The sequence below is a fragment of the Podarcis raffonei genome, chromosome 2 (assembly GCF_027172205.1).
Source record: "Podarcis raffonei isolate rPodRaf1 chromosome 2, rPodRaf1.pri, whole genome shotgun sequence".
Classification (NCBI taxonomy): domain Eukaryota; kingdom Metazoa; phylum Chordata; class Lepidosauria; order Squamata; family Lacertidae; genus Podarcis; species Podarcis raffonei.
The window spans coordinates 48,342,616-48,367,470 of record NC_070603.1 but is presented as its reverse complement, the minus strand read 5'-3'; the positions used below and the strand labels follow the sequence as shown (position 1 = coordinate 48,367,470).

General features: G+C 37.4%; 1 protein-coding gene across 10 annotated transcripts in view; it reads right to left on the bottom strand.

Moving 5' to 3' along the window:
• TENM2 (teneurin transmembrane protein 2) overlaps positions 1–24,855 on the bottom strand; it is a 719,087-nt gene that overhangs the window by 591,959 nt on the left and 102,273 nt on the right. For 8 of the 10 annotated variants that reach the window (XM_053376484.1, XM_053376486.1, XM_053376485.1 and 5 more), the window contains exon 3: positions 8,178–8,453. The exons of the other annotated variants lie outside the window; for them this stretch is intronic. In XM_053376484.1, the coding sequence (XP_053232459.1) occupies positions 8,178–8,453 (276 nt within the window). The remainder of the gene's footprint in view (positions 1–8,177; positions 8,454–24,855) is intronic. 10 annotated transcript variants of the gene reach the window in all.

Sequence of the window (24,855 nt, the reverse complement as noted above, 5' to 3'; positions counted from 1 at the left end):
ATTCTTCTTATTCTTCTTATTCTTATTCTTATTCTTATTAAATTTATACCCCGCTCATCTGGCTGGGTTTCCCCAGCCACTCTGGGCGACGCCCAACGGAATATTAAAAACACAATAAAGACAGAATATTAAAATATTATAAATAATATTAGAAAGAGGAAGTTGGCACTGCTACTTTATAATTCACTCTGAAAATCTCAAAGCTGCTGGGTCCCGCTACACACTAATTCCTTGCAGCCAATGACAAATACCTGTCACTATTGTGAGGCCCCAACATCCATTAGTTTCTCAGTTACTGTGGATTCATAGTGGCAGTAGAAAGCCCTTCTGTCCACAGAGCATTTTGCGCACAGTAGAGGAGGGAAAGTTCATCCTTGTGTGTTACCTCTTTCTCATGTCTTCCCAGTGACATTTACTCTGTCAAAATGAGGTGAAAACAAGACGATTGTTCCATTGTTTTACCTTTGCATTTTTGCTCCACTGTGAAATGTGTGATTATGAATGTGCTGGAGATGGTTGTGAGTGTGTAAGGGATTAAGGTGGCTGAAACAGATAATGATATATGTGTGTTGTAGGGGGTGAGAAAGTGTGTGATATTGTGTGCATAAGCATATGGGGATTGTTACTGACAGTGTGTGAGGGTGGTGAGGGGGCTAGAACTCTAATGAATACATGAATGTGGTACAAAGAATGGCATCTGGGCCTAAAATATTTCCAGGGGGGAAAGCTTATGTGAAAACCACACATGAATGATTCAGAACATAACAACAGTTATATACATATAAATATGCATTTAATGGTGCATGATATTTAAAAGTTTTAAATTTATCTGTTAAAATGCATATATGTATTTGTCACCTTTTGACATTTAAAAATTATGATACAAATATAACAAAATACAATACAATGGTGCAGTTGCCATTGTGGCATTGTCAGGTGATATTTTTGTCACATGAAACTGGGGTGTATAATTGTTTAACATACTATTTACACAACTATCTTACATACGCAATGTTTTAAAGATTATTTTATATTTTTATTTTACTCCGTTTGATTCACTGTATTTCTGAACAATGAATTGCATAAACCCTTTACCTGTATGAAACCCGGACTGTGTGTCAAGTCCTTTAGCCACCTCCACTAGATAAATTCCCTCACTCCCCAACTATTTTCTTTCAGAAGCGCCCTTAGGGCTTTGACAGAAAAACAATTTAGAGCCACTTAAGTGACAGAGCTTGATACCATACTTAATGACCTTGTAAATGTGCCACTAGAGAACACATAAAGTAGAGACAAATACATGCATGACTCCATGCAAGTTCTCTTTGCATCTGGGGACAGTTTCCTTAATACCTGTTTATTCTGCAGTATATATATGTGTGTGTGTGTGTGTGTGTGTGTGTGTGTGTGTGTGTAATATATTAATTTATAAAGTTCTTAATAAAACAACCCCTAAGTGGTGTACATAGAACAATCTAAAACATTTATCAATCTACAAATAGTTTCAACAAAAGTTAGAGATATACAGATATATCTCCAATATTTGTACAAGTTTAGACAGGGTTACAAATTATATATATATATATATATATACTGTATATGTACGTGTACATATAAAAGAAGGCATCCAAAACAACACAGTGATGGTGCTTTCCTAATGCTAAGAGGAGGGGTTACAGGGAATAGTGAAAACCAAACTTCTCAGAGATGTAAAGCATTCATATGGTACCTGCTAGAGTATTTGCTCAGACTGAAATGCTTGAATAGGCACGTGACAGGCAATGTGATCCCTACTTGAGCTTAGACTGGTAGCAAATCAGAAGCCAGTGTAAATATTTGAGCAGAGATGTGATATGCTGGCAAGATCTTATTCCTGTCAGCAATCGTGTTGCAGCATTCAGCAAGTTTGTTCAGCTTTTGGACAAACTGCAAGGGAAGCCCCATGAAGAGTGCATACCAATAATTCAGCCTTGATATTAGCAGTTGCTGGAATACAGTGGTCAAGCTATCTTAGTTCAGGAACAGCCACAGCTGGCACAACAGCTGAAGTTGGTGGACAGCACTTCTATCACAGAGGACCCATTGGCTTCTGGTGACAGACCTGGATCCAAAAGCACTCCCCACCCTAGGCTTGTGTGTTTGCTAAACTGCAGTAGCGTCTGGAATGTACACCAAAATTGATGCAGTATCTTGGCAACTCCCTGCCACATGCCCAACAAGACACATTCTGACACTTTGATTTAATAAAAAAACACAGGTAGCAAACCAAGGATCAATAGTGGTAAGTACAGTCGTACCTTGGAAGTTGAACGGAATCTGTTCTGGGAGTCCATTCGACTTTCTAAACATTCAGAAAACCAAAGTGCAGCTTCTGATTGGCTGCAGGAAGCTCCTGCAGCCAATCGGAAGCCACGGAAATCCTGTCAGATGTTCAGCTTCCCAAAATAGTTCACAAACCAGAACAGTCACTTCTGGGTTTGTGGCGTTCAGGAGGCAAAACATTCGAGAACTAAAGCTGTTCGAAAACCAAGGCACAACTGTACATCCCACAATGCCAGTTGGAGGATACGAATTCTGCAACTATACTCCTTCCCCTGCCTTTCACTCAGGAGGACTCCACCAAAATATAAAGTAAAATTATTCTCTATTTATAGGCAGTCAGAAGCACTGTGTTGGCTTTCTGGTGGTTGCTGTTGCTTTGTGGGAGTAAGAGGGAGAGGGACAAGGTGGGAGGAATGTTGGCCCAGTGCAAACACTGAAGCAGAGTCAATCTGGTGGTCAGTCATGCCGGACACCCCTTCCACTCTTGTTAAACAATAGTGCCCCACTTGCGAGGACACTAGCATAGTCATTCTGCCATGCAAATAAACTGTGAATAGGATTGAGATCATGCTGATCCTAATAAATTGGTTATTATGCCTGTACTGTACTGCTGCTCTTTGATGTGTGTGTGTATATAAGAATGAATATATATATAAGAATGAATATATATATAATATAATATATATATAAGAATATATATAATATAATATAATATAATATAATATAATATAATATAATATAAGAATATAATTATATATTTATAATTATATAAGAATATAATATATATATAAAAGAATGAATCAACACAGCTGCCTGCATTTTAAACTTTCCTTTGCAGCATTGATATTGGCTCTCCTTGGTGTTGTGACTATGAGAGCTGCCATATTAGCTCCTTCACTTCAAAATTCACCACTACACCAATGAATACCAGGTGCTGGGAACAAACTTCAGGAGATGTCTATCTGCACATATGCTGATCCTGAACTTCCAGAAACATTAGACACTCAGTGCTGGGCTAAATGGATGCTAGCATGAAGCAAACTACCATATTTTTCTGTGTATCCGACGCCCCCATGTATAAGATGCCCCCTATTTTGGGGGACTCCAAATTAAGAAAACACCCCTCACCACTATCCTCAGCACTACGAGCCCCAATTTTAAACCTTATTTTTTGGTAAAAAACCCCCATATTTTTAGACATTCGAAGATGGGGAATCTATGTATGTGTGAAATACTATGTACTTTAACACAAATTTAACATGTTCTTTTGTAATAAAATTTAAATGGAACTTCAGGAACATGTTAACTGTATTTTTTCTGCTTCTTTGTTACTAATCAATGAAACACAAGACCCAACCAGTCTGTCCTGAATTTTACTTCATTGTTCTACTTGTAAAATGATGTTCAGTTATTATGTGTCTGAAAGGGAAAAATAAAATTCTAAACTTAAGCGTATTATTTGAAAATGAACTGCCAGAATCCAATATAGTAATATATTTGTGACCTTTTAAAAATATTTATTTGTGAATTTTACCATTTTTAATTTAATCTAATTAAAAATGCCTCTATTAAGAAGTAAAAAAATAGTTTTGGTAAGAATCATTTCTTGATCAGAGTATTAACCTATTTACAGTACTTACCACCAGGACAACCTTTTCCTACTAAACTCAGTATACCCCAGAATACTTACTACATCTTTATATTATTGCATCCTGTGTCTAACCATTTAATTGCATTTAGTTTCAGTTTTCCAGTGGGACCACATTATTCTTCACACACGTCCAAGTCACTAGAAATCGGTACTACATATGGCCCTTCCTAATGTATTCAGATTTTTAAATGACTTATATCTGTGAAATTCAACACCAGATACTCAGTTGTCCTTATGTCACTGAAAGCCCAATGCTAAAATACAATGAATAAGCAACCCAAAGCATAATTCCTATGGAGTTCAGTGGGATTTCTTCCCAGCTAAGTGTGCAAAAACCTACAGTGCAGATTCCAATAAAGGAAAACATTGTTGAAACAATTCTGAATGTACAAAAACAATTATTGCCTGAAATTTCATCAACTATAAAAGTTTTGTTTTTCACCCTAATTTAATAATGCAAGACCACATATTTGTTGCATACTTGCTGTTTGTATTCCACCCTTCCCCTTGGAACAATATGGCTTACAGTACATGCCATTCTCCCATTTTATTTTCATAACAAATCTGTGAAGTAGGTTTGGCTGTGTGCCCTATGACTCGTCCATTGAGAGTAACAGCTGCAGAATGATTTGAAGCTGGATCCCCTAGTCTGAGTCCAATACTCTAGCCACTACATCACACTACACTGAATTGACTCAATATGCTGGTAAATTATTTGTTGCAGGTTAGTTCTGCTTAGCTTTTAAACATTTTTAGGGATGCTGTGTCTACTCAAACCCAGGTCACGAAATTCACATATATATATATGAGCCTGTGCCCTTAACACTCATTCCTACTGAGACGGAAACCCTGAGAAGGATATAATCCTGATATTTCAGGTCATATATTGAAACATGGCAAACACCTTTGGCAGCCCTGTATAACATTATAAAGGCAGCAGAAATAAGCACAATTGGCTTGTGAGAAATGTACTGCTCTGCCAAGGAGCTGGAGAGCCTTGCTCCCTTCACCACACTCCTCTTCTTCTGACCCAGGTAAGTTCTGAGCTCTTAAGAGGGAAAGGAAAGAGGGACCAGATGTCAGAGGAGGCAGTGGCAGGGACCCAAAGTGTGGCTGAGCATGGCCTACTTAAAGGTAAACCAATTAGAAGCACTCACTGTTAACAGGTGTCTCTTCTTGATGAGGTGCTACATCCCTAGTTGTCTGGAGCACAATGGGGTTTCCAAATATAGAATTCAATTCGATATATCCTCTATTTTTCACACATTTTTGCATCAAAGCAAGAGCAGGGAACATTTGGCCACTGCCAGTTTGGATAATTGAGCACACTGAAAATACTGTAATTGAGTTTATACCCACACAAGGAAAGACTACAGTATCCTTCTTTGAACATTCAGGAGTCCCCTCTGTAATAAATATTAAATTTAATAATGGTTCTACCCTTCTGGCTGAGTTCAGAATTAGGCTTGACAAACAAAAAACAAAACAAAACAAAACAAGTTTATTCCTAGAAGAATTCAAATCCCACTGCCCTGCTGAACACCTGTCCAAACTCCTGCAAGTCCTTTTAACTCCTGCTCACAACCTCACAACCCTTGCTTATAAGTCCTTGTAGCTTTTCCTGACTCCCACTTACAAGACCTGGTGGCAATGGCAACAACAAGAGCAGTGATGCACATGCCTTGCTGGAGACCTCTCTTGCTCCCTGGTAGAACGGTGCTACAGCTGAGTCCCCAGCCCTTGTGATGCTAACATGGTCCTATTCAAGAAACTAGGGAGAGAGCAACAACCTAGTTATTGCCAGCAAGTTACCTGGGAAGATGAGAGGGAGAAAGGGTTTATTTATTTATTTGTACTTATAGCCTGCCCTTCACCAAATGGTCCTAGGGTAGGTTACAAAAATATCACAATTTTAAAAAGTGCAATTTACACTGAAATCCCAAATAAAATTGAAAAACAACCAATGACAAAATGACAAAACAGGAGTGTATAAAACAGGAACACAGATCAATGCAGGAGGAAGAAAGCATCTATTCAACCAAAGGCTTAGGGTAAGATGTGCATCTTGACCGACTGTTGAGAAAGCATACAATGATGGCACAAGGGAGGTTATTCCACAACCTGGGACCAGTACAGATTAGGCCTTTGCTTGCCTTGCCAAAGAACTCACATGGATGTAATGCTTTACTCAGGCAGAAAAACATTACAGAATCCCCCCCTTCAATTGGACCCCATAAGACTTACATGTAGGTCTACAAAAGCAATAGTCTAGGCTTGGCAAATATAGTAAAGAGGGAAATCTAAAGATTAATTAGTCAAAAGAACAAGGCTATAGTCTTTGGAAAGGAACATCAGAAACATCAACAATAAATTAAAAAGTCATTGATTTATTATTGTAATGAATTCAGATAACTAGGAATTCATTTTAAGGATACACTTTCTTGGAAGACTCATTTTGAATATAATGTAGCTGCCGTAATCTAGAGATTCAACGATCTTGTTAACATTTTATCATACAAATGCTAGCTTTTATTTGGCACTGCTTTAAAACTGTTTTGAAACTAGAATTCAAATTGTAAAACTGGAAAAGTGTTCCCCAACCTTGTGATAGATGAATGATTTTAGGTTTCCAGGTGGCTGTATAATAAATAAAATTGTAGAGATTTTTATTTGGTTACTCTTATGTCTCTGAAACTCTGGAAAGCCGTCGTGACATATATATATATATATATATAATATAATATAAATTTAAAAACATTACTTCAGTTAATCAACACATTTTTCAAAGCTAGTAATACTTCAATGTTCATAGAATTCTACTTTTAAATGGAATTCAATCTTAAGAAGCTCTAAAAGTGAAGAGGCATCCTGTAAGCCTAGAATGTGAATTAGAATTAGCACCAGTGTTGAAAATATTCATGTTAGAGTGATTTATTGCAATTAAGCTTCCACTAAGCTACTTGCAAATGTACAGGAAAGTGCCAAAATTGATTTAATACCAAAAGAAAATTGACAGTTTATTATTTTGAAGTGGAATGATATAATCTGTGATTAGCATTCAGTATCAAAATGCCAGGGTTTTTTTTTATAGAGCTTTTAAGTGTGTTTAATATAGCAGCTGAACCATAGCAGTAAAAAACCCTAAGAATTAGAAATAGATTCAGTGAAATCTATTCATCACAATGACAGTTCACATGGGCAGGTGCCCATGTATAAAATTCATTTGAAAAACAACAACAACTGAGCCCAAGTGCCTTGCAAATTTGCACTGTGTGTGTCTGCTTTTTCCTACAGTATAGACTCTTGTTATACCTTTTCAAAAGGTGCATACCTAACAAGTTATTGATTTGGATCTGAAGGACACAGTGTTTATTATGTAGGAAGCCATTGCTGGGCACAAGCGTGAGAAATTAATGATAGCTTTGTAAGTGTCCATGCAGTGGTACTGAACCAGTGGGGCACCTGTCAATCTGTATGATAATATAGCTCCAAACTTTATAAAAATCGGTGATGTGAAAAAACATTGATTTTCTTGTGGTAAACAAGATTTTTCAAAGAGAAAAGCAAGATGTTTAAAACGTTAATACCTCTGCTTGTACAATTGTAATTTAACATGTGTCTAAACAGTTTCATGCTATGCACAACACACAAGAAACCTTTATTTTCCTAAAGACTTTTAAAAAGAAAACAAGGGCTAACCACCTTTTGTGTTTTTCAAATAAAAAAAATCTCTGACATATTTACCCATATATGACTTCAATCCAATGCTAGCCTTATACAATTTAGTGGCCTGAGACAGTCATATGTACACAGTCCAGTTTTGAAATGCTTTTTTAAAAAGTTTATACTTTTTGTATCCAAATATGTTTGCTTTTATCCAAAACCTCTATACGAGGGCTAGAAATGTGACTTTTGGGAAAACTAAGACCTGTCATAAATTCCTAGGAAGATCTAATAGCTGCAAAAGCAAACAACAACAGCAACAACAAAACTTGCTCCTGTAAAACAAACAAATTCACTAAAATAGATGCACTACGGGTCTGCCAGTTGCTCACCTATGACTGAGATGATTGCAGCAACATGTTTATTTCACAAGGAAAATGGGCAAATAAAAACTTTTATAATATATTATAGAGCAAATACCTGATCCTAAATATGCACCTATAGATGTAAATTATGAAATTTATGGGAGAAATAGGCCTACCGTTTTCCTCATCTGATTTATTGTCATTGTCAGAGTCAGTCAGGGTAAGGGCAGAATTTTCACGGCTTGACAGACCGGAACTGCGCCTGGATTTAATCCCTCTCCCCCACAGCCGTATGGCGTGCTCTGGAGACATTCCTCCCTCTGTATCTGAGTCAGCATCAGACCCAGTGCTGAGGGAATAGCCTTGGTGAAGTATCCCTATGTCCGAACAGTAGCCGCTTCGGTGGGGAGAAGGTTCACAGATTCCTAGTTCAGCAAGGGTGAAGTTAGTTCCTAGGGAAAAAATAGGAAGGGAAAAACATAATCAAAACCTGAGAGCACTTTTAAATTTAAATGTAAATTTATTGGAAAATTAAAGTAACAGACCTTTTTTTACCTTTCCATTTATGTAGAACATGTATAGAACTAGGTGTGCAGATATTGGCAAGGCTGTTCAGGCAGAACAATATAGCAACATGTATGGGGAAAAAAGTGTTTTCAAGAGTTGCAGGGTCCACAAATACTTCAGTAAAAACTGCTGGATACCTTAATGGTAACATGTCACTTTCGCTATCATGTGTATGCAATGTTTTTCTCTTTTGTGGATGTTTAAAAAACCACTGACTCCTATGAATTATGTAAGAACAGGGGTCAGCAAACTTTTTCAGCACTGTCCCTCAGACCTTGTGTGGGGCCGGACTATATTTTGAAAAAAAAGAAAGAATGAATTCCTATGCCCCACAAATAACACAGAGATGCCTTTTAAATAAAAGCACACATTCTACTCATGTAAAAACACTAGGCAGGCCCCATAAATACCCCAGAGATGTATTTTAAATAAAAGGACACATTCTACTCATGTAGAAACACTCTGATTCCCGGACTGTCCGTGGGCCGGATTTAGAAGGCAATTGGGCCAGATCCGGCCCCTGGGCCTTAGTCTGCCGACCCATGTGTAAGAAGATGGCAGCCAATGCTAATTAATAAAAGGGAATTGCAAAGGCTTGCACACATGTTATTCCAGAAATTGACAGCTCCATCAATAGTGGATAGACATAATTTATTAGTGATAAGCAAATACCTACCCAGATAATATTGAAATGTAGCAGAGCAAGCAACAATAGCTATCCTGAAATAAAAGTATGTTCAGTATGTATGTATATACAGTATGCTGTATATGTACAGCTGTTATGACTTATTTTCAATTGCCATTATTCAAATAACTAGTTATTCAAATAACTAATAAACACTATTATTAAAATAACACTTAAACCAGAAAACTGACTCTGTTAAAACTTTTACTCTATATTTCTATATTCTTAGGTCTGCCAATACAGAGAGAAGAATTCTTTTTCATGCTAACACAAACTTTCCATCATTAAAATCATTTCTACTTGTCTGACAGAATGATATTAGCTTTCCTCCCCCTGCCCTCTGTTTTGGGGTTTCCCTTGAGCCCCCTAGGACTGATGGGGGCATTGGGGGTGCTTGGGGAGAGGAGAGGAGAAATGATATTGCTCATCTTTGAAACACTGTTCTCCATGGAGTGTGCAGAAAAGCACTGCAAATAAGGTTTGAAGGCACAGAATGGAAATTATTATTATTTATTTTGACAATGATCAGTGTTTGAAACTCAGTATGTTAGCCAAATGTTGTTCATGAGACTTAGCATTACATTAAATGATTCTTCGTTTAAATTTTCAAGAAACCAAAACAAGTGTTTCTATACTATGATATTGTGCCCAACATATTCAATGGTTATAACCTAAAGAGTTCCTTAGGCCCACACAAGTAAAATGAGGCAGTGCAGTGTATGCCTAAGCTAAATCACAAATTGCATACTATATCATAAAGTTCTCTTGGTAGCAAACATAGTTTACCCTGTGGCCTTTGGCAAGGGTAGCTTATTAAGAAAAAACAAGTCGAAACTCTGATTGAGCTCATGTACGTAGTCTTATGGTTCTCTGGATCATTGCCCACATCTAGCAACTTTTATCAGTTTCCTAAAATGGAGAAGGGAAACCTGGAAAATGTATTATAGTTGGGACAACTTATAAGCATTGGCTTACTTTTCAACAGTCTTCACCTTGTGTACTCCAGATATTTTGAGCTCCAGCCCCAGCAGCCCCTAGTTGAAGTCCAAAACATCTGAAGGTGAGAGATGGCTGCTCTATAACACAATCATAACTGTATACCTAGAATAGTTTGAAGTACCCCAAGAACCATAAGTGAAGCTTGCTTGATCTTTTAGCATTAATATTTTATTGATTTTCAGTAAACTTAGTGGTATTCAGTTGCAACTCATTTTGCAGGATTGTACATGTTATACATAATGCACATGTATTTGTTTTCTTATTTTTTATTTTAAAAAGATATATACATATATCTATAAAATCATGTAAATGATATGCCTATGCCTTCATTTACTGATCAACCTGTATGCTGATGGGAGGAGACTGCTATTCTCTCTGTCTATATAAATGAAGATACCATGAGTAAGTTCCAGCTCAAATGAAGTGCTTTCAAGTTCTGTTGATTTCAAAGGTAGACTTAGGCTGCAGTCCTAGTATATCCCACCTCTATCTCCTAAACCACGAGTTGCTTGAGACCTGCAGAAATTAACCTCAGGATATGGAAATGCTGCTAGTAAGTTCTCTGCTCCATACCTTCCTCCTACGTCTCTTTAAAAGTTTGGAGCATGAATGAGCAGTTAAGTATGTGGGTGAGACAGCAAAATAGTCAGCTCCACGGCTCTGATTAAAGATAAAGAAAGGTGGTTGCCTGAAAATAATAATTCACACTCAGTATGAATACTAAAGTTAGTTTCAGTAACTCACAAACAAACTATAGCATACTTCAATATGACAATGGTATGAGTTCTGTTCTGGATATGAACAGATAAAAGCTTCTCTTTAATGAAGACATTAAAAAACCCATGTCCATTTTATGCCACATCCTAGTTGGCAAAGACAAAGAGAGGGGAAAGCTACTGACCAATCAGATAAGATGTTGGGTTTCTCGTTTTGCAGATATATATGGACGGGATACTTAACACACTGTATAGCTCAAAGGTATAATTTTTAAGATATGTCCTTGAGAAAATGTATCCTCCCTTCCTGCTACTCAATCCAGAAAAACTACCACCTTGTGCACATATGCAAGTTGTATCCAGTCTCTTTAAGTTCATATGGGAGTTACCCTACTATTATGGAAGGACATTATTCTTGGCAGATATGGTGATTCTTAAGGAGAAAAAGGTTCATGCTCCTACACCATGGAAGCTTGCAACCAGAACAGTTCTTTACACCAGGGATCGGCAAGCTACAGCTCCTGGGCCAGATCAGGTCCACCAGGGTTCTAAATCCGGCCCGCCTGGCCATTTAACCTGCCGCGAAGCCAAGACTCCCGGCGATGGCAACTTGTAGGCTTTACGCATTTTGTGTACGCATGCATGTTTCTATCTACATATTTGGTTTATCTTTTAAAAAAATATTTATGCTATGAAACTTAAATAGGAAATGTGGATACAGCACAAGCACAAAATCAACAGATTTTTATTCACATATTTATATTTCGAAATAAGTGTTCATGCACGCATGCACGCACAAATGCATTCATCTTTTACAATGGAAAATGAGAGTACTGTACATGAAGAATTTGAAAATTATAAACTCAGCAAGCAAAGCAAAATCATAACAACTTGTTCACCAATATCCATAGAAAATGTATCTGTAAAAGTGGCTTATTTATTAAAAATTGAAGGGGATAATGAAGCTACAATGAAAAAAGAAGTCTACTATTAAGTGATCCTGAAATGAGCAGAGAATATCAAAACATCTAAAATGTATTCTTCTTGGTTGGCAACAAAAGCAAACATGAACATAATCAAATTCTGAATACATTAAATAAGCTGTTTTATAAATGCAGTAATATATTTTAATGATAAGCTGTAGAATTTAATATCCTTTAAATGCCCAGATGTTTACACTCTAATTAGCATTTGGTTTTGACGTAAAATAGTGTAACACTTGATGCCTGAAATGAACTTAATGACTCCTCTTGTTATTTTGTATGTCATCACTGGAACTATAATGAATGGGACAAAGAAATAAAGAACTTGCTTTTTCAGGCACTTCGGCTTTTTGAAAATTAAATGCCTGGCAAAATGCACATGGCTCCTGAGATAAGAAGCTAACTATTCTAATAAACTGAAATATGCATCAGAACAGGGACGCGGGTGGTGCTGTGGGTAAAACCTCAGCGCCTAGGACTTGCCGATCGCATGGTCGGCGGTTCGAATCCCCGCGGCGGGGTGAGCTCCCGTCGTTCGGTCCCAGCTCCTGCCCACCTAGTAGTTCGAAAGCACAATTAAGTGCAAGTAGATAAATAGGTACCGCTTTCTAGTGGGAAGGTAAACGGCGTTCCGTGTGCTGCTCTGGTGCCAGTTCGCCGGAGCAGCTTCGTCACGCTGGCCACGTGACCCGGAAGTGTCTGCGGACAGCGCTGGCTCCCGGTCTCTAGAGTGAGATGAGCGCACAACCCTAGAGTCTGTCAAGACTGGCCCGTACGGGCAGGGGTACCTTTACCTTTAGCTTTATGCATCAGAACTGTAACACTGCCATTTGACCTAAACCAATAGTTCTTCTATACCAGTGTTCAATGTAATAATGAGTAACGTGTCCAGAAAGATCAAGGTGGCTTACATCAAGAAGCATAAAATGTCCAATGCTAATTCTAAATTTCAAATAATTTAAGTTATGCATATAATATCTGTAGTACTTGTGGAAAAGTAGACTATTTCTTCAAACTTACAAATTGCTTTATTCATAAGTTATACAATAAAACACTATACACTTGGACAACACTTTTTGGATTGCCTTGTTGGGCAATGTACAGCTTATCATAGGGTCCAGATACTTATCATAGGGTCCAGGGTGGTTCATAAATGCAAAAACTATATCTATTTTACCAGAAGCCTTTTGGCAGGGGCCAAAAGATTCAAAGAAAAGACAAACCAGATGGAATGTTATATTAACAAGAAAGGAACAGGATATGCAAATAATAAAGACAAGGCAGTGGGTGGGATAGGAACAATGAATGAAAATATTTCCCACTGCATGAGGCTTGGCCTTCTCAGAGACTATGGATGAGATTCAAATATCAGCTTACATTCATGGAAGGGGTTTCCACTAGTCTACTGAAATGGTTTTAATTTGTTTTCTTTGAACAGCTAGTCCCATATCCCAGCTGTTTTTGAAATGGCCTTCTGGCAAATCATTTTGTGATTGGCACTAGAGCCCTTTAAAATTAACACTAGGTGTGGAAGCAGGTCCCTTGTGGTTGGGGTAATGTTTAAATAATTTGACTTCCTGAGTGCGGCGTGACTGCTGATAATGGGTAAACAGTACCCATTCTGATTAGATGCCAGTTCTGTGGTCAACACTCAGGCAGTCAATCCTCACTCACCCTGCCATGAGGGAATCATTCATGGGAAGGTGGTTTCCATGCGGCTGACTGGTAATTAATGGGTCACATTGGGTCATTTAAAAACAAACATACATACGCAATAATCTGAAGTGCCCCAAGGCTCCTAGAACTATTTGCACATTTATGCTGGATTTGGACTATGAAGACCAGGATTTAAATCCATTCCAAATCATGCAACTTACTCAGAGTTCATTAGGTAACCTGTCTCACAGGAATACCACAAAATAAAAAGGGGTGACCCAGTTTACACACTGCTTCAAGCTGGTTTGATAGAACCGGTGATACATAAATACTCAACAAGGATGATTAATTTTTAGTAGTGGAGGTCAGATTGTCTTTCCTATTTTATCCCTCTAAATCACTTTTCAATTAAGCATTGCACATATTAGGGCAATTCATACATAGCAATTTCCCAAAATTGTTTTTTATAACAATTACTGGCAAAGGTGACAGGAAATTATTCAATGGGAGCGTTCATTAAGACAATCTGATTTGACAAGGCTTGTTGAATTAGTACAAAACAGACCACTGCACTGAACCAACAGAATGAAGTAAAGGTTTCTGTCTATGTGATTTTCAGTCTTCATAGCTGGAAATGTAGAATGCAGTTACATCAAACAACTTGTTTACACTCTGCTTTATAACTTGCCAGTTCAAAAAGGAAAAAAATATTCTATAGATTAGCATGACCCCAGTTACAGGTAAAGAGTTTTCTTCCTTTAATAGCTGTTAGATCTTTGCTTAGAAGGACTCTCTGTACTAAACAAATTGTGTTAAGAAGGCAGGGACATCACAGCAAAACACCCACATAGAAATTCAACAAAGCTCACAAAGTATGTGAAAGAGGTTCCATGCACCCATGTAGCCATGGCTTATTTATTTTAGGAGACTCACACATAAACAAAGAGAAAAGCTAACCAAGTTTAAAAGCATGCTTTGTTATGAGGAAAGGGGTTATGGGAGTAATAAAAGTGAAGTGTGGGTGGGTGGAAACTCTTTGTGCTGGTTTTAGAAAACAGAGCCAATCCTGTAGAGCAGCCTTTCCCAACTTGGTGCCCTCCAGATGTTAATAGACGGCTATTTCCATCAACCTCCAACCAGCACAGCTAGCTGAGGGCTGATGGGACTTACAGTCCAATAATGTCTGGAGGGAACCAGCTTGGTGACAGCTCCTACAGAGCAAGATACAAGAGTCTGACATCACTATATAGCAAATATTTCTATGTATTTGACTGGTGTGAACTTACGCATGTCTAAAATAAAAAACACATGTTATTGCTCACTCAAAGGTTCTGGAAAAATATTTCATAAAACCCAGTAGTTTAATAATAATAATAATAATAATAATAATAATAATAATAATGGACATATGCCTTTTTATGTAAAGAAGAAGGCAAAGAGCAGAGAGAGAGAGAAAAGCCTCTGGTTTAGCAGATTAAAAATGCCAGACCATGAAAATGCCAGACCATTGTTTCACAAAGCTTATTCCAAAATCAGTGGGAATGGAGCATTAATGGGATCTGATGACTATAACTATGAATAAAATAAGCACAGATATCAGAGTCTCAATCATATACTATTATATCAAAATAAGCAGAATTGAACAGCACATTACCCTGCTATACTGTTCACTTCTGTTTTTGAATCAGGAACACTTTTTAATGTGGTGTGCTATATTTTATCCCCCCCCCCACTGTTATTTAGACCTTGTGAAATAATTCCTTGCTTTCATGGTCAATTTCTATTGTAGTGATATAAAATGGAGCACTTGGCACCAACTCAGCCAATTAACCATGAGCTCGAACATTCATTCCTACAGATGGAGTATCTGTTTTAACATAAGATTCATTTATTTGTTTGCCTTATCTGCCAATGACTGGCATCTGTAAATTTAATATACAGACAGGAGCACAGACAAGTATACTGACCCTTTCCTTAAACAAAATCTGCACAGTACAATGTGCTATTGTCACAAGTAAACAAATGCTGATGCAGGTCAGCATTACTAGATGATTACCAACTTCCATATTGCTTGTAAAGGGAGCTGAATGTGATTCTTTGCATTTATGTACTAGGCTTATACACTTCCTTACTCTAATCCACTAGTCAATATGCACATAAAATAATAAAAATGAGTTGCTGGAGCAGCATGCTATTACCAATAGATACCAGCTAGATGCCTCTTGTAGCTTACAAGCAGTTCATGAAGTGAGAGCCTTCTTCTGTTGTTTCTCCCCAGTATCTGGTACCCAGAAATATACAGTGGTACCTTGGGTTACAAACGCTTCAGGTTACAGACTCCGTTAACCCAGAAATAGTACCTCGGGTTAAGAACTTTGCTTGAGGAGGAGAAAAGAAATCGCGTGGCGGTGGCGTGGTGGCAGCGGGAGACCCCATTAGCTAAAGTGGTGCTTCAGGTTAAGAACAGTTTCAGGTTAAGAATGGACCTCCAGAACGAATTAAGTTCTTAACCCGAGGTACCACTGTATACCGTTCTCACAGTTGCCAACCAGATCCCTGGAAGCCTTTAAGCAGCATTATCCCTGCTTGTGATTCCCAGCAACTGGTATTGAGAGGTATACTGCATCTGACAGTGGAGGTAGAACATAGCCTTTATCATTGTGACTACTCATCCTCCATGAATTTGTCTAATCTTCTTTCAAAGCCATTCAAATTGATGGCCATTGATATATCTTGTGGAAGTAAATTCGATTTGGAAACTTCTCTTTCACTTTCTCCACGCCATACATAAGTTTATAAACCTCTATCACATTGTCTTCCTTTATCCCATTTCTTCCCTAAACTTAAAAGCCCAAAATGTTGTAGCCTTTCCTCACAAAGGAGGAAATGTTACAATATATAATTTGCTACCTCATCTACTGGATGGGGTGGGGGTAGCAGTTAATTTGGAAAAGATGTCAGTGTGTGTGTGTGTGTGCATGTGGGAATGGAACTTATTTTGAGATACAATTATTTGTGAGTTGTTCTCATGATTACTAATGAATGTCCCTACCATAAATCATTGATTACTCCATTTCCTGAAATAATTCTATGTGGGGAACTTGAGACTCAGATGGATACATTTTTGGACTGTGATCTGGGACATAAACCATTTCAAATCCCTTCTAATCAAATCCCTTGCATGGGAATGTCTATTCAGTATTTCCTCCATTCCTATAAACTATCAGTGACCTAGCTGGAACCCTAATGGCATTAAATCTATTAATGGCAAGATCAAAGTTATTGTGTATCATACAGTTTGGGTTTCAGAATCCCACACAGGAGACAACACAATTAAATATCCATGATCCAAAACATGATGATTACAAAGACTCTCATACATTTCAGAATCCTTCTGTTTATGATGACAAATAATTTGTACTTATTTGAGCGTCTGTATTTATTTGAGTGTCAGTGGGACTATTTAATTTTAAACTCTGGTATTCCTTCTTCTAACAGTTCATGGATTAGCCTGTCCATATGATTAAATGAGACTTGGGCTGCTGAGAAGACACTTAAATATTAGAAAACAGATAGAATGGATCTGAACTGCTAGTTTATGATTTAAGTTGCACCATCATAGTACAATCACAAGCCCAATTTGAAAGCAAAATAATCTTAGTAATCCATTGCAATCCCATGCATATTTAACTGGAGGCAAGCCCCACCGAACAGTGTGGGACTTGCTTCAGAATAAGCATATTTAGGATAGCATTGCTAATCTCACCTTGTGTTATGAATGTCTCAGTTAGGATCATTTTCTGTTTAATAGCTAAAATATGCAGCTAGGGCAGGCTCTATGGGAAGCATTTTGGAACAGTTATCTCCTTGAAAGACCAAGGGTGGAAGTGTTTCTTTTTTCATAGGATGCCAGGAATGTCTCTCAAAGGAGCCTGAGATTTCTTCCTATTTGATGTCCTAATTTTCATAGAATTAGTAAGAGCCTGGTGGCCTCTGCAAACTTAAATATTCTGTGTTGGAGTACACACTGTGGTAATTTTTATCTACATTGTTAAGTTTCGTCTAGCTTCTGTTTTAATGTGGATTTAACTGCTTTTGTAAGTTTTCTATGGTACAATTATTTCAAAATGCCTGGCATTAATAATCCTTTTTTATATTGCTAATAGAAATATTCTGCTTCAGAACCTCAAAAACAGAAAGTTTATATATTTTTCTTTTTTGCATTGCATGCACTGATGAACTAGCCTGCTCAGCAAGCATTTAACAGATTAGACACTTGAACATGGTTTCAGGCAATGCTCTCTCATGTTTCTGCGTATTGCCTGATAAACACTTCAAAGTAAACCGCTCATAAATATGAAATGAAAAGCCGAGAAGTCGTTATGCACAGCTTTGAGATACAAATCTCTTTATTCCCCTCTGAAGTAGGGTTTGATTGACATAATGAGTCATAGATCCTGTCCAGGGACTCACTGCCTTATCCCCCTTTCCTCAGGAGACAGGGAGACTTTAAAGAAATGTACTTCAGAACTTTGTGACAGCTATATAAAAAAGTTGAACTCTACATACAGTGCTTATTATGTTGCATTCATAACCAATTTTGGATGACTCTGACATATGCCAACGATTGATAGCAGATCCATGCAGGGGCAATAATCAATGGCTCCTTTTACTCTCTAAACACATTGATTTCAAAAGGCCATATATGCTTAGAACAGCATCTTCAAAGGACTATCATAGTAAGATTTAGAAACTAACCATATAACTGTGGCCACTGCATGTTAATAACGTGCAAGCGAGTTTATGCAATGACCAGGAAATGGTGTTGTGCCCTTGCCCATGCCCCCTTGATGCCAACACAGTAGAATCCTATGCACTGCAATGCAGTCTGACTCTCTAGTTATGACATGGAGTCCCCTTCATATGACCAATGAATGAAGGGGGGCCTTATTGGGTTAATTTAGGGATTTTACTATGATTGTCCTTTGAAGCTGCAATATTAAGTAATCTGTTGCGGAACAATTTGTGTTTATTACAGCAGCATCTAAGAAATGTATTATCCATAAGAAATTGTACTTCCAGAAAAAAACATTTTCTGGGATTCCTCTCTAACCAATGTAACAAAAATTTCAGCCACTGACCATTTCACCCTGATTATACATTGTCACATATCATTAGCTGCATGCACATATCTATCTGGCACTGTCTTTGTTTAGTTTTAGGTGCCAGTTGAAAACCTTATCTCTTCATGCAGAGCTTTGGTTGGGAGGGTCACAAGTAGATGAGATTGGTGGTGATACACAGTGTCAGTATTATATGCTGAAATTTTTAATATATTTTTTGGTTGTTCAGTGGTTTCTACAGTACCACTGCTGATAATATAGCAAAATATTTGTTTTCACATGTAACATGATCACTTTGCAAATGAAGATAATATTTAGGGCTGGGACCAAAGCTCAGAGGGAGGGATTTCTAACCTGTTTTAATCAAGCTTTAAAGAAAAACAAAACAGAATTACCTTTAAGTTTATTTTCAGTTTTAATGTATCTGTTTCTTTCTTTCCTTGTTTTATACTCCAAGTTGCTTAGTTATTTTGGTAAAAAAAGCAACCAATAAATTTAATGTACAAACAAACACTTTGTTTTTTTCTGAAAGTGAAAAAATTCCCACATTATTTATTTTCTGCTAGTAAAAATACAAAAATTATAAAAGCAACTAACAATTTGCTGCCCTTTCATGAAACCCAAGATTAGGCAGCTGTTTCACTGTGGCTAATGATAGGGCTGGCTTGCTGAAAAAGGAGCTACTATTGGCACCAGTGGCAACTTACCTCCTGGGTAGAATGTCAGCTTTGGCAGACTAAGGTGCAATTTTGTTGGGACCATGGGAGGTGGAAAGAGTTAAACCCCATGTACTTTGTTCTCAAACATGAAAAATTATATGCAGTCATGCATTTCACAGACCATCTAGTTTCCCCCTTAAAATGTTTACAAATGAAATATATTGCACTAAAGAACACTTTGATAATGTAAGTCAGCATTCCTATACACACTTATTTGGAAGAATCCTGACATAATTGTCCCCCAGAACTGCTGCCTAATGAGATCCAATTTAAATAACCCTAGCCCTACACAAATAACACTTCCATGTTAGGTAAAAGCATGCAAACCACATATAATCATTACTGTACTGATAATCGCATGTACAATTTCAAATACATGTATGCATAGTGGAAGAGGCATAAAAAATTGCTGATATACAAGAAATGAACACATTTGTTTCCCATACAAAAGTGCTAAAGTGTAGGAAGTTGACTCCTTCAAAGTTGTCCTTGGAAATTTGAAAATCATGATGGTTAAACGTTATGCAGATTGTATCACTATTACTTAGCAACTTCACTAGCATTAGCTTTTGTTTGTGAAATGTAATAATAATATAGGAATGGGGAAAAATTAAAATTACTTATCTAAATGAAATTAAAAATAAAATGTGAATAAGAAATACAGTGGTACCTCGGGTTACATACGCTTTCAGCTAATCCAGAAATATTACCTCGGGTTAAGAACTTTGCTTCAGGATGAGAACAGAAATTGTGCAGCGGTGGCGCAGCGGCAGCAGGAGGCTCCATTAGCTAAAGTGGTGCTTCAGGTTAAGAACAGTTTCAGGTTAAGAACAGACCTCCAGAATGAATTAAGTTCTTAACCTGAGGTACCACTGTATATGGAAATTATCTGATATATCGCACCATCATAGTCATGTTGCTTGGAAGAAACTCCAGTTGGCTTCCATTGGATTCACTTTCAACTAAGCGCTTTTAGAATTGCAGCTTGAGTGGTTTTGCTCGGTGTATTTTTCCCCTAGAGGAAAATGGAAAGCTTGCAGAATTCTATAATCTGCATTTATTATAGTGGGCTTTTGTATTTGTAACACAGAAAAACTCAGTTTAGTAAACACACTATCACACGAGGTGTGTTGAAATATAAAAGTTTTCGTACTGCTGATATCTATTTCCAGATATATTAGTACCAGAAGTAAATGATTTTAGATGCCTTGGTTTTTACAAAATTAGTAATATAAGAGCACAGACATACACTTTTGCAAATATCAATGTGCTATTTACATTTACATTTATAGACCACATCTTCTGGTATGCCCCACGGAGGACCTTAGGGTCTACAAATAACAACACCCTGAAGATCCCAGGCCCCAGGGAGATTAGACTGGTTTTAGCCAGAGTCAGCGCCTTTTCGGTCGTGGCCCTGGCCTGGTGGAATGCTCTCTCACAAGAGACAGGGGACCTGCAAAATTTAACATCTTTTTGTAGGGCCTGCAAGATGGAGCTGTTCCGCCAGGCCTTTGGCCAGGGTTCAGCCTGACTCATTTTCTCTTTGTATAAGAACAATTTAAAAGTTAAACAATTTAAAAGTTAAACAATTGCTAAAAAATTCAATCTTCTTACTATCTCCAGACCTCCAAATGGCAGTTTTGAATTCCGTGTAAAATGTCAGGTGGATTCACACAAAAATCAAAACAAATTGATGGTGGGGAAAATATCTTCACCTCAAAGGTTTGTATATTAGATGGCTTATCATGACTGCACCATTACCAACACAGGCATACAGAAAGACAAACAAAACTCAGGAAATTAAAACATTTCCTTCTGAAGTTATTTTAATTTGACTGTGTTATGCCAAAAATCCATCCTGCTTACTGTGATATTTAATGCATTAGATAAAACACTTTGATAAAAGAGGATCGCAATAGCATCGTCTCTTCTATGCTGATCCAAAAAGAACAGCTGTCACTCACATCCTTGGCTCCAAAGGTCTCTGGAGTGCACTGAAAGCAAGCTGTCTCCAGGATAAGGGCTCCTCAGAGACTTGCAGTCTCTGCATGGCCTCCAGCAGAAAAGCAATGCTTTGCTCACTCAATAGATTAGCCCTTTGACTTCGTTCTTTCACTGGCTAATATAAATATATGGCTTAAGTGAATGATTAACACTCTCCCTACAGAAATTCAATTAAATACTTGGAACCTCAAGTAAAAATATCCAAGGAGGTTCCAAAACATTAATGTAATTAATTATCAATTATTAAAACTGTCTGTGAAAGACAGGCCTGGCAAAAGCCATTGTCTTCTACTTAACCTTTTCCTTCAGCTTTTTCAGGAGCTACTTTCCTGTTTTATTGGATTTTGTCTCTCAGAACTTTTGTATAAGACACAGCTGAAAGGATGATCTTCCTTCAGCACTTGTACAGCCACATCATCTCTGTGGATCGATATTGCAACTGACCCTTCTTCATAACACTGGCTTACACCACGGCAAAGCTCTGCTTGTAGTTAGTACCCTTAACAATCATTGTGCGCCACCTCTTCTACAAATGTCATTAACCTCAGTAGTACTCAAACACTCTCCTTCTCCCATTTGCTGGGGGGGGGGGGGAGAGCAAGTTCCAAAGATTAAAACAATCTGCCACTAAAAAATATTTGCCATTATACTTTAAGAAGCAGCTGTGCCACATTCTCTGATTTTTTTAAAAAAGTTGATACTGTTTGTTAGTACAGATTCAAATATGAATTAGATCACACAGGCTAGCTCTAAACACATCCAAGAAGCGTTTCAGTTTAAAGCGTTGTAAATTTAAACAGGGAAAACAAGTAGAGAAAAACAGGACTTCACATTGCCATCTGGTGGCACAATGTTATATCACACATACAGCACATAAAAATCACTTTTTCTTTACCAGTCTAGCTAAGTCCTCAGTCTAAAAGCCAGACAAACACAGGGTCTAGTCTCACAACAACAGCACAGCCTGATTTCCCTCCATTACACTCCCTGCAAACTACAGCATAGTCAGGGTGGGGAAATGCTTCTATAAACCTTCATTAACAATTACCGCTAAGATGGCCCCTGAGTCCTGTGTGTGACAGACAGGACTGATCTGAGATTTTTTTCATGTGAAGGATGAAATGGCAGCCTCCTATTCCACAAACAGAAAGTGACTGCACTGGTGGTCAAATCTTACTTCAACACTGGGGGTGGGAAAGCATCTACAACTAAAAGGAAGGGCTAACTTAGGAGGTACCTGGAACCCTCCAATGCCTTGCCCCTGTTCCCTGTTCCCAGCATCCACTTCCCAAATTGTTTCCTTGTTCTGCTTAATATTAACACCTATATAAGTTACTATGATTGAACACAGTAATCAAGGTGGAGGTATGATTACATTTTATCTATGATTTCCTAGTCTTCTCCATACCCTTAACACTTCCTTTTTTGTGATAATCCAAGGTAGTCATCATTTTTAATCACAAGTAATAATAGTAATTTGTTTCAGCAAATTGAGATTATTAAAAATATTTTAGTTAGCCATACAGACTCCTTGGAACTGGGAGGCTCTAAACCAAAATAATTTGATAGCAGTTGTAAAATGACAAGAAGTCCAAATGCAAATCTGCACCCAAGTCTCATATTGAACTTCATTGTGGGAAACAGGAGTTTCCACAAAATCTATTAGAAAACATAGCTGGACTACCAGAGATTTTGTATGGCCATTGTATAATAACTGTTGAAGATGATAAGGCAATTGCAGAGTATCATAAATGCTACTTTAATGTAACTCCTATACTGGTAACAAAACTGAAGGGCATTGAGAATATTACTTGGTACAAATTGGCTAAGATAACAGATAACATTTATACAAGGATGGGATCTCCTGAACAATTCTGGTTCTCTAGTAAGTTCAAGGTGTTGGTACTAACATATAAGACAATCTGTAGTACAGGACCATGTTTATTGAGACACTGCCTTATCTCTTATACACCCAATAGAGCTCTGTAGTCTGTGGGGAGTTTCCTGTCAGTTCCAAAGATCTCAGAGGCCAACACCACAGTAACTCAGAGCAGGGCTTTTAGTGTGGCTGCCTCTGTTCCATGGAATAGCATTCCTGTCAAGCTATGCCAGGCACTCACTATCTGCACTTTCCAGAAACAAATTGAAGACATTTTTGTCCCACCTGGCTTTCCCAGCTGCATAAATCGGTCTTTACCACAAATGTCTACTTGTTAGGGTTTTATCCTTGTTTTAAATGTATTTGTCATTTTTGTGTTTTCCACTGTTTTTAATTCTCTTATGTGTGAATCGCCTTGAGACGGCAGTTCAGAAACTGATCAATAAATCAATGGTAATAATAATAATCAGAAATGCTAGCATGCTAAAACAATCCTAGAAGTAATTCTAAAGACAAGAGGCCAGAGATGCTGCTTTTAGTGCTTCACGAGCTGGCAAAAAATTACTATGGAGGAAAAAAAATGGGTTAAATACATGGATAAACTTGCTAAGTCAGGAATTTTGTAAAAGGAAAACCATGACATACAGCCATCAATAAACATGAGGATAAAAGCGGCAGCTTTGATGCTGTGTACTTTGACTTTCTAAAAGCTTTTGACAGGGGTCTTTCCCAAGGCGAAGCAATCATGACATAAAAGGAACGTCCTTTTGTGGGCATATCTTGTTGCTTTTGAGAACCTCTCCTACATTACTATACCACTGTTTAGTCATGGTATTATTCTGAATCTCTTTGGGTCTTTTTAGTTTGTTATTATTATTCAACACAAACAAGTCTGTTGCCAGTGCTTTAAAAACATTCATTAATTGTGCTTTTAAATTTCAAACTTGTGCTGTAATTTTAAACAGATATTGGAAGTAAGTTTACATGCACAAGGCTTATAGCATACAGTAGACTAACATGCTGGTTATAAACGGCACATTACATTCAACCTATTAAGAATAACATGCTGATAAGGTTTCTAATGTGCTATTATTTCCAACCCACATTTATCAGACTGATTTAGAAAACATAAGCATTGGCAAAACTATCCCTGCAGAGGTTTATTTGGAAAATGAAGGCTGGTTTATTACATTCAAAGTACAATAAACATCACTACTATTTTAGAACAACATGGAAGATTTTCTTTAGTTAACAAAAGTACGTGCAACGTCTCTTTTTTCAGATCACAGAGTCTTTTTTTTTTTACAGATCAATTATATTCAATGTGAGACATTGGTAAGTCTCTATTTAGTTTTGTAGATGGTTTATTGTTTTAGCACTTGTTATGTGCTGCATTGGGCTCCTTTCATAGGAAGGGTATGACATAAATTTAATATATAAGTTAAATAAAGAAATAAATAAATGTCAAGAATTTATAAGCAGGGTGGAAGTGGAAAGATCTTCCAATGGCTAGATTCCAC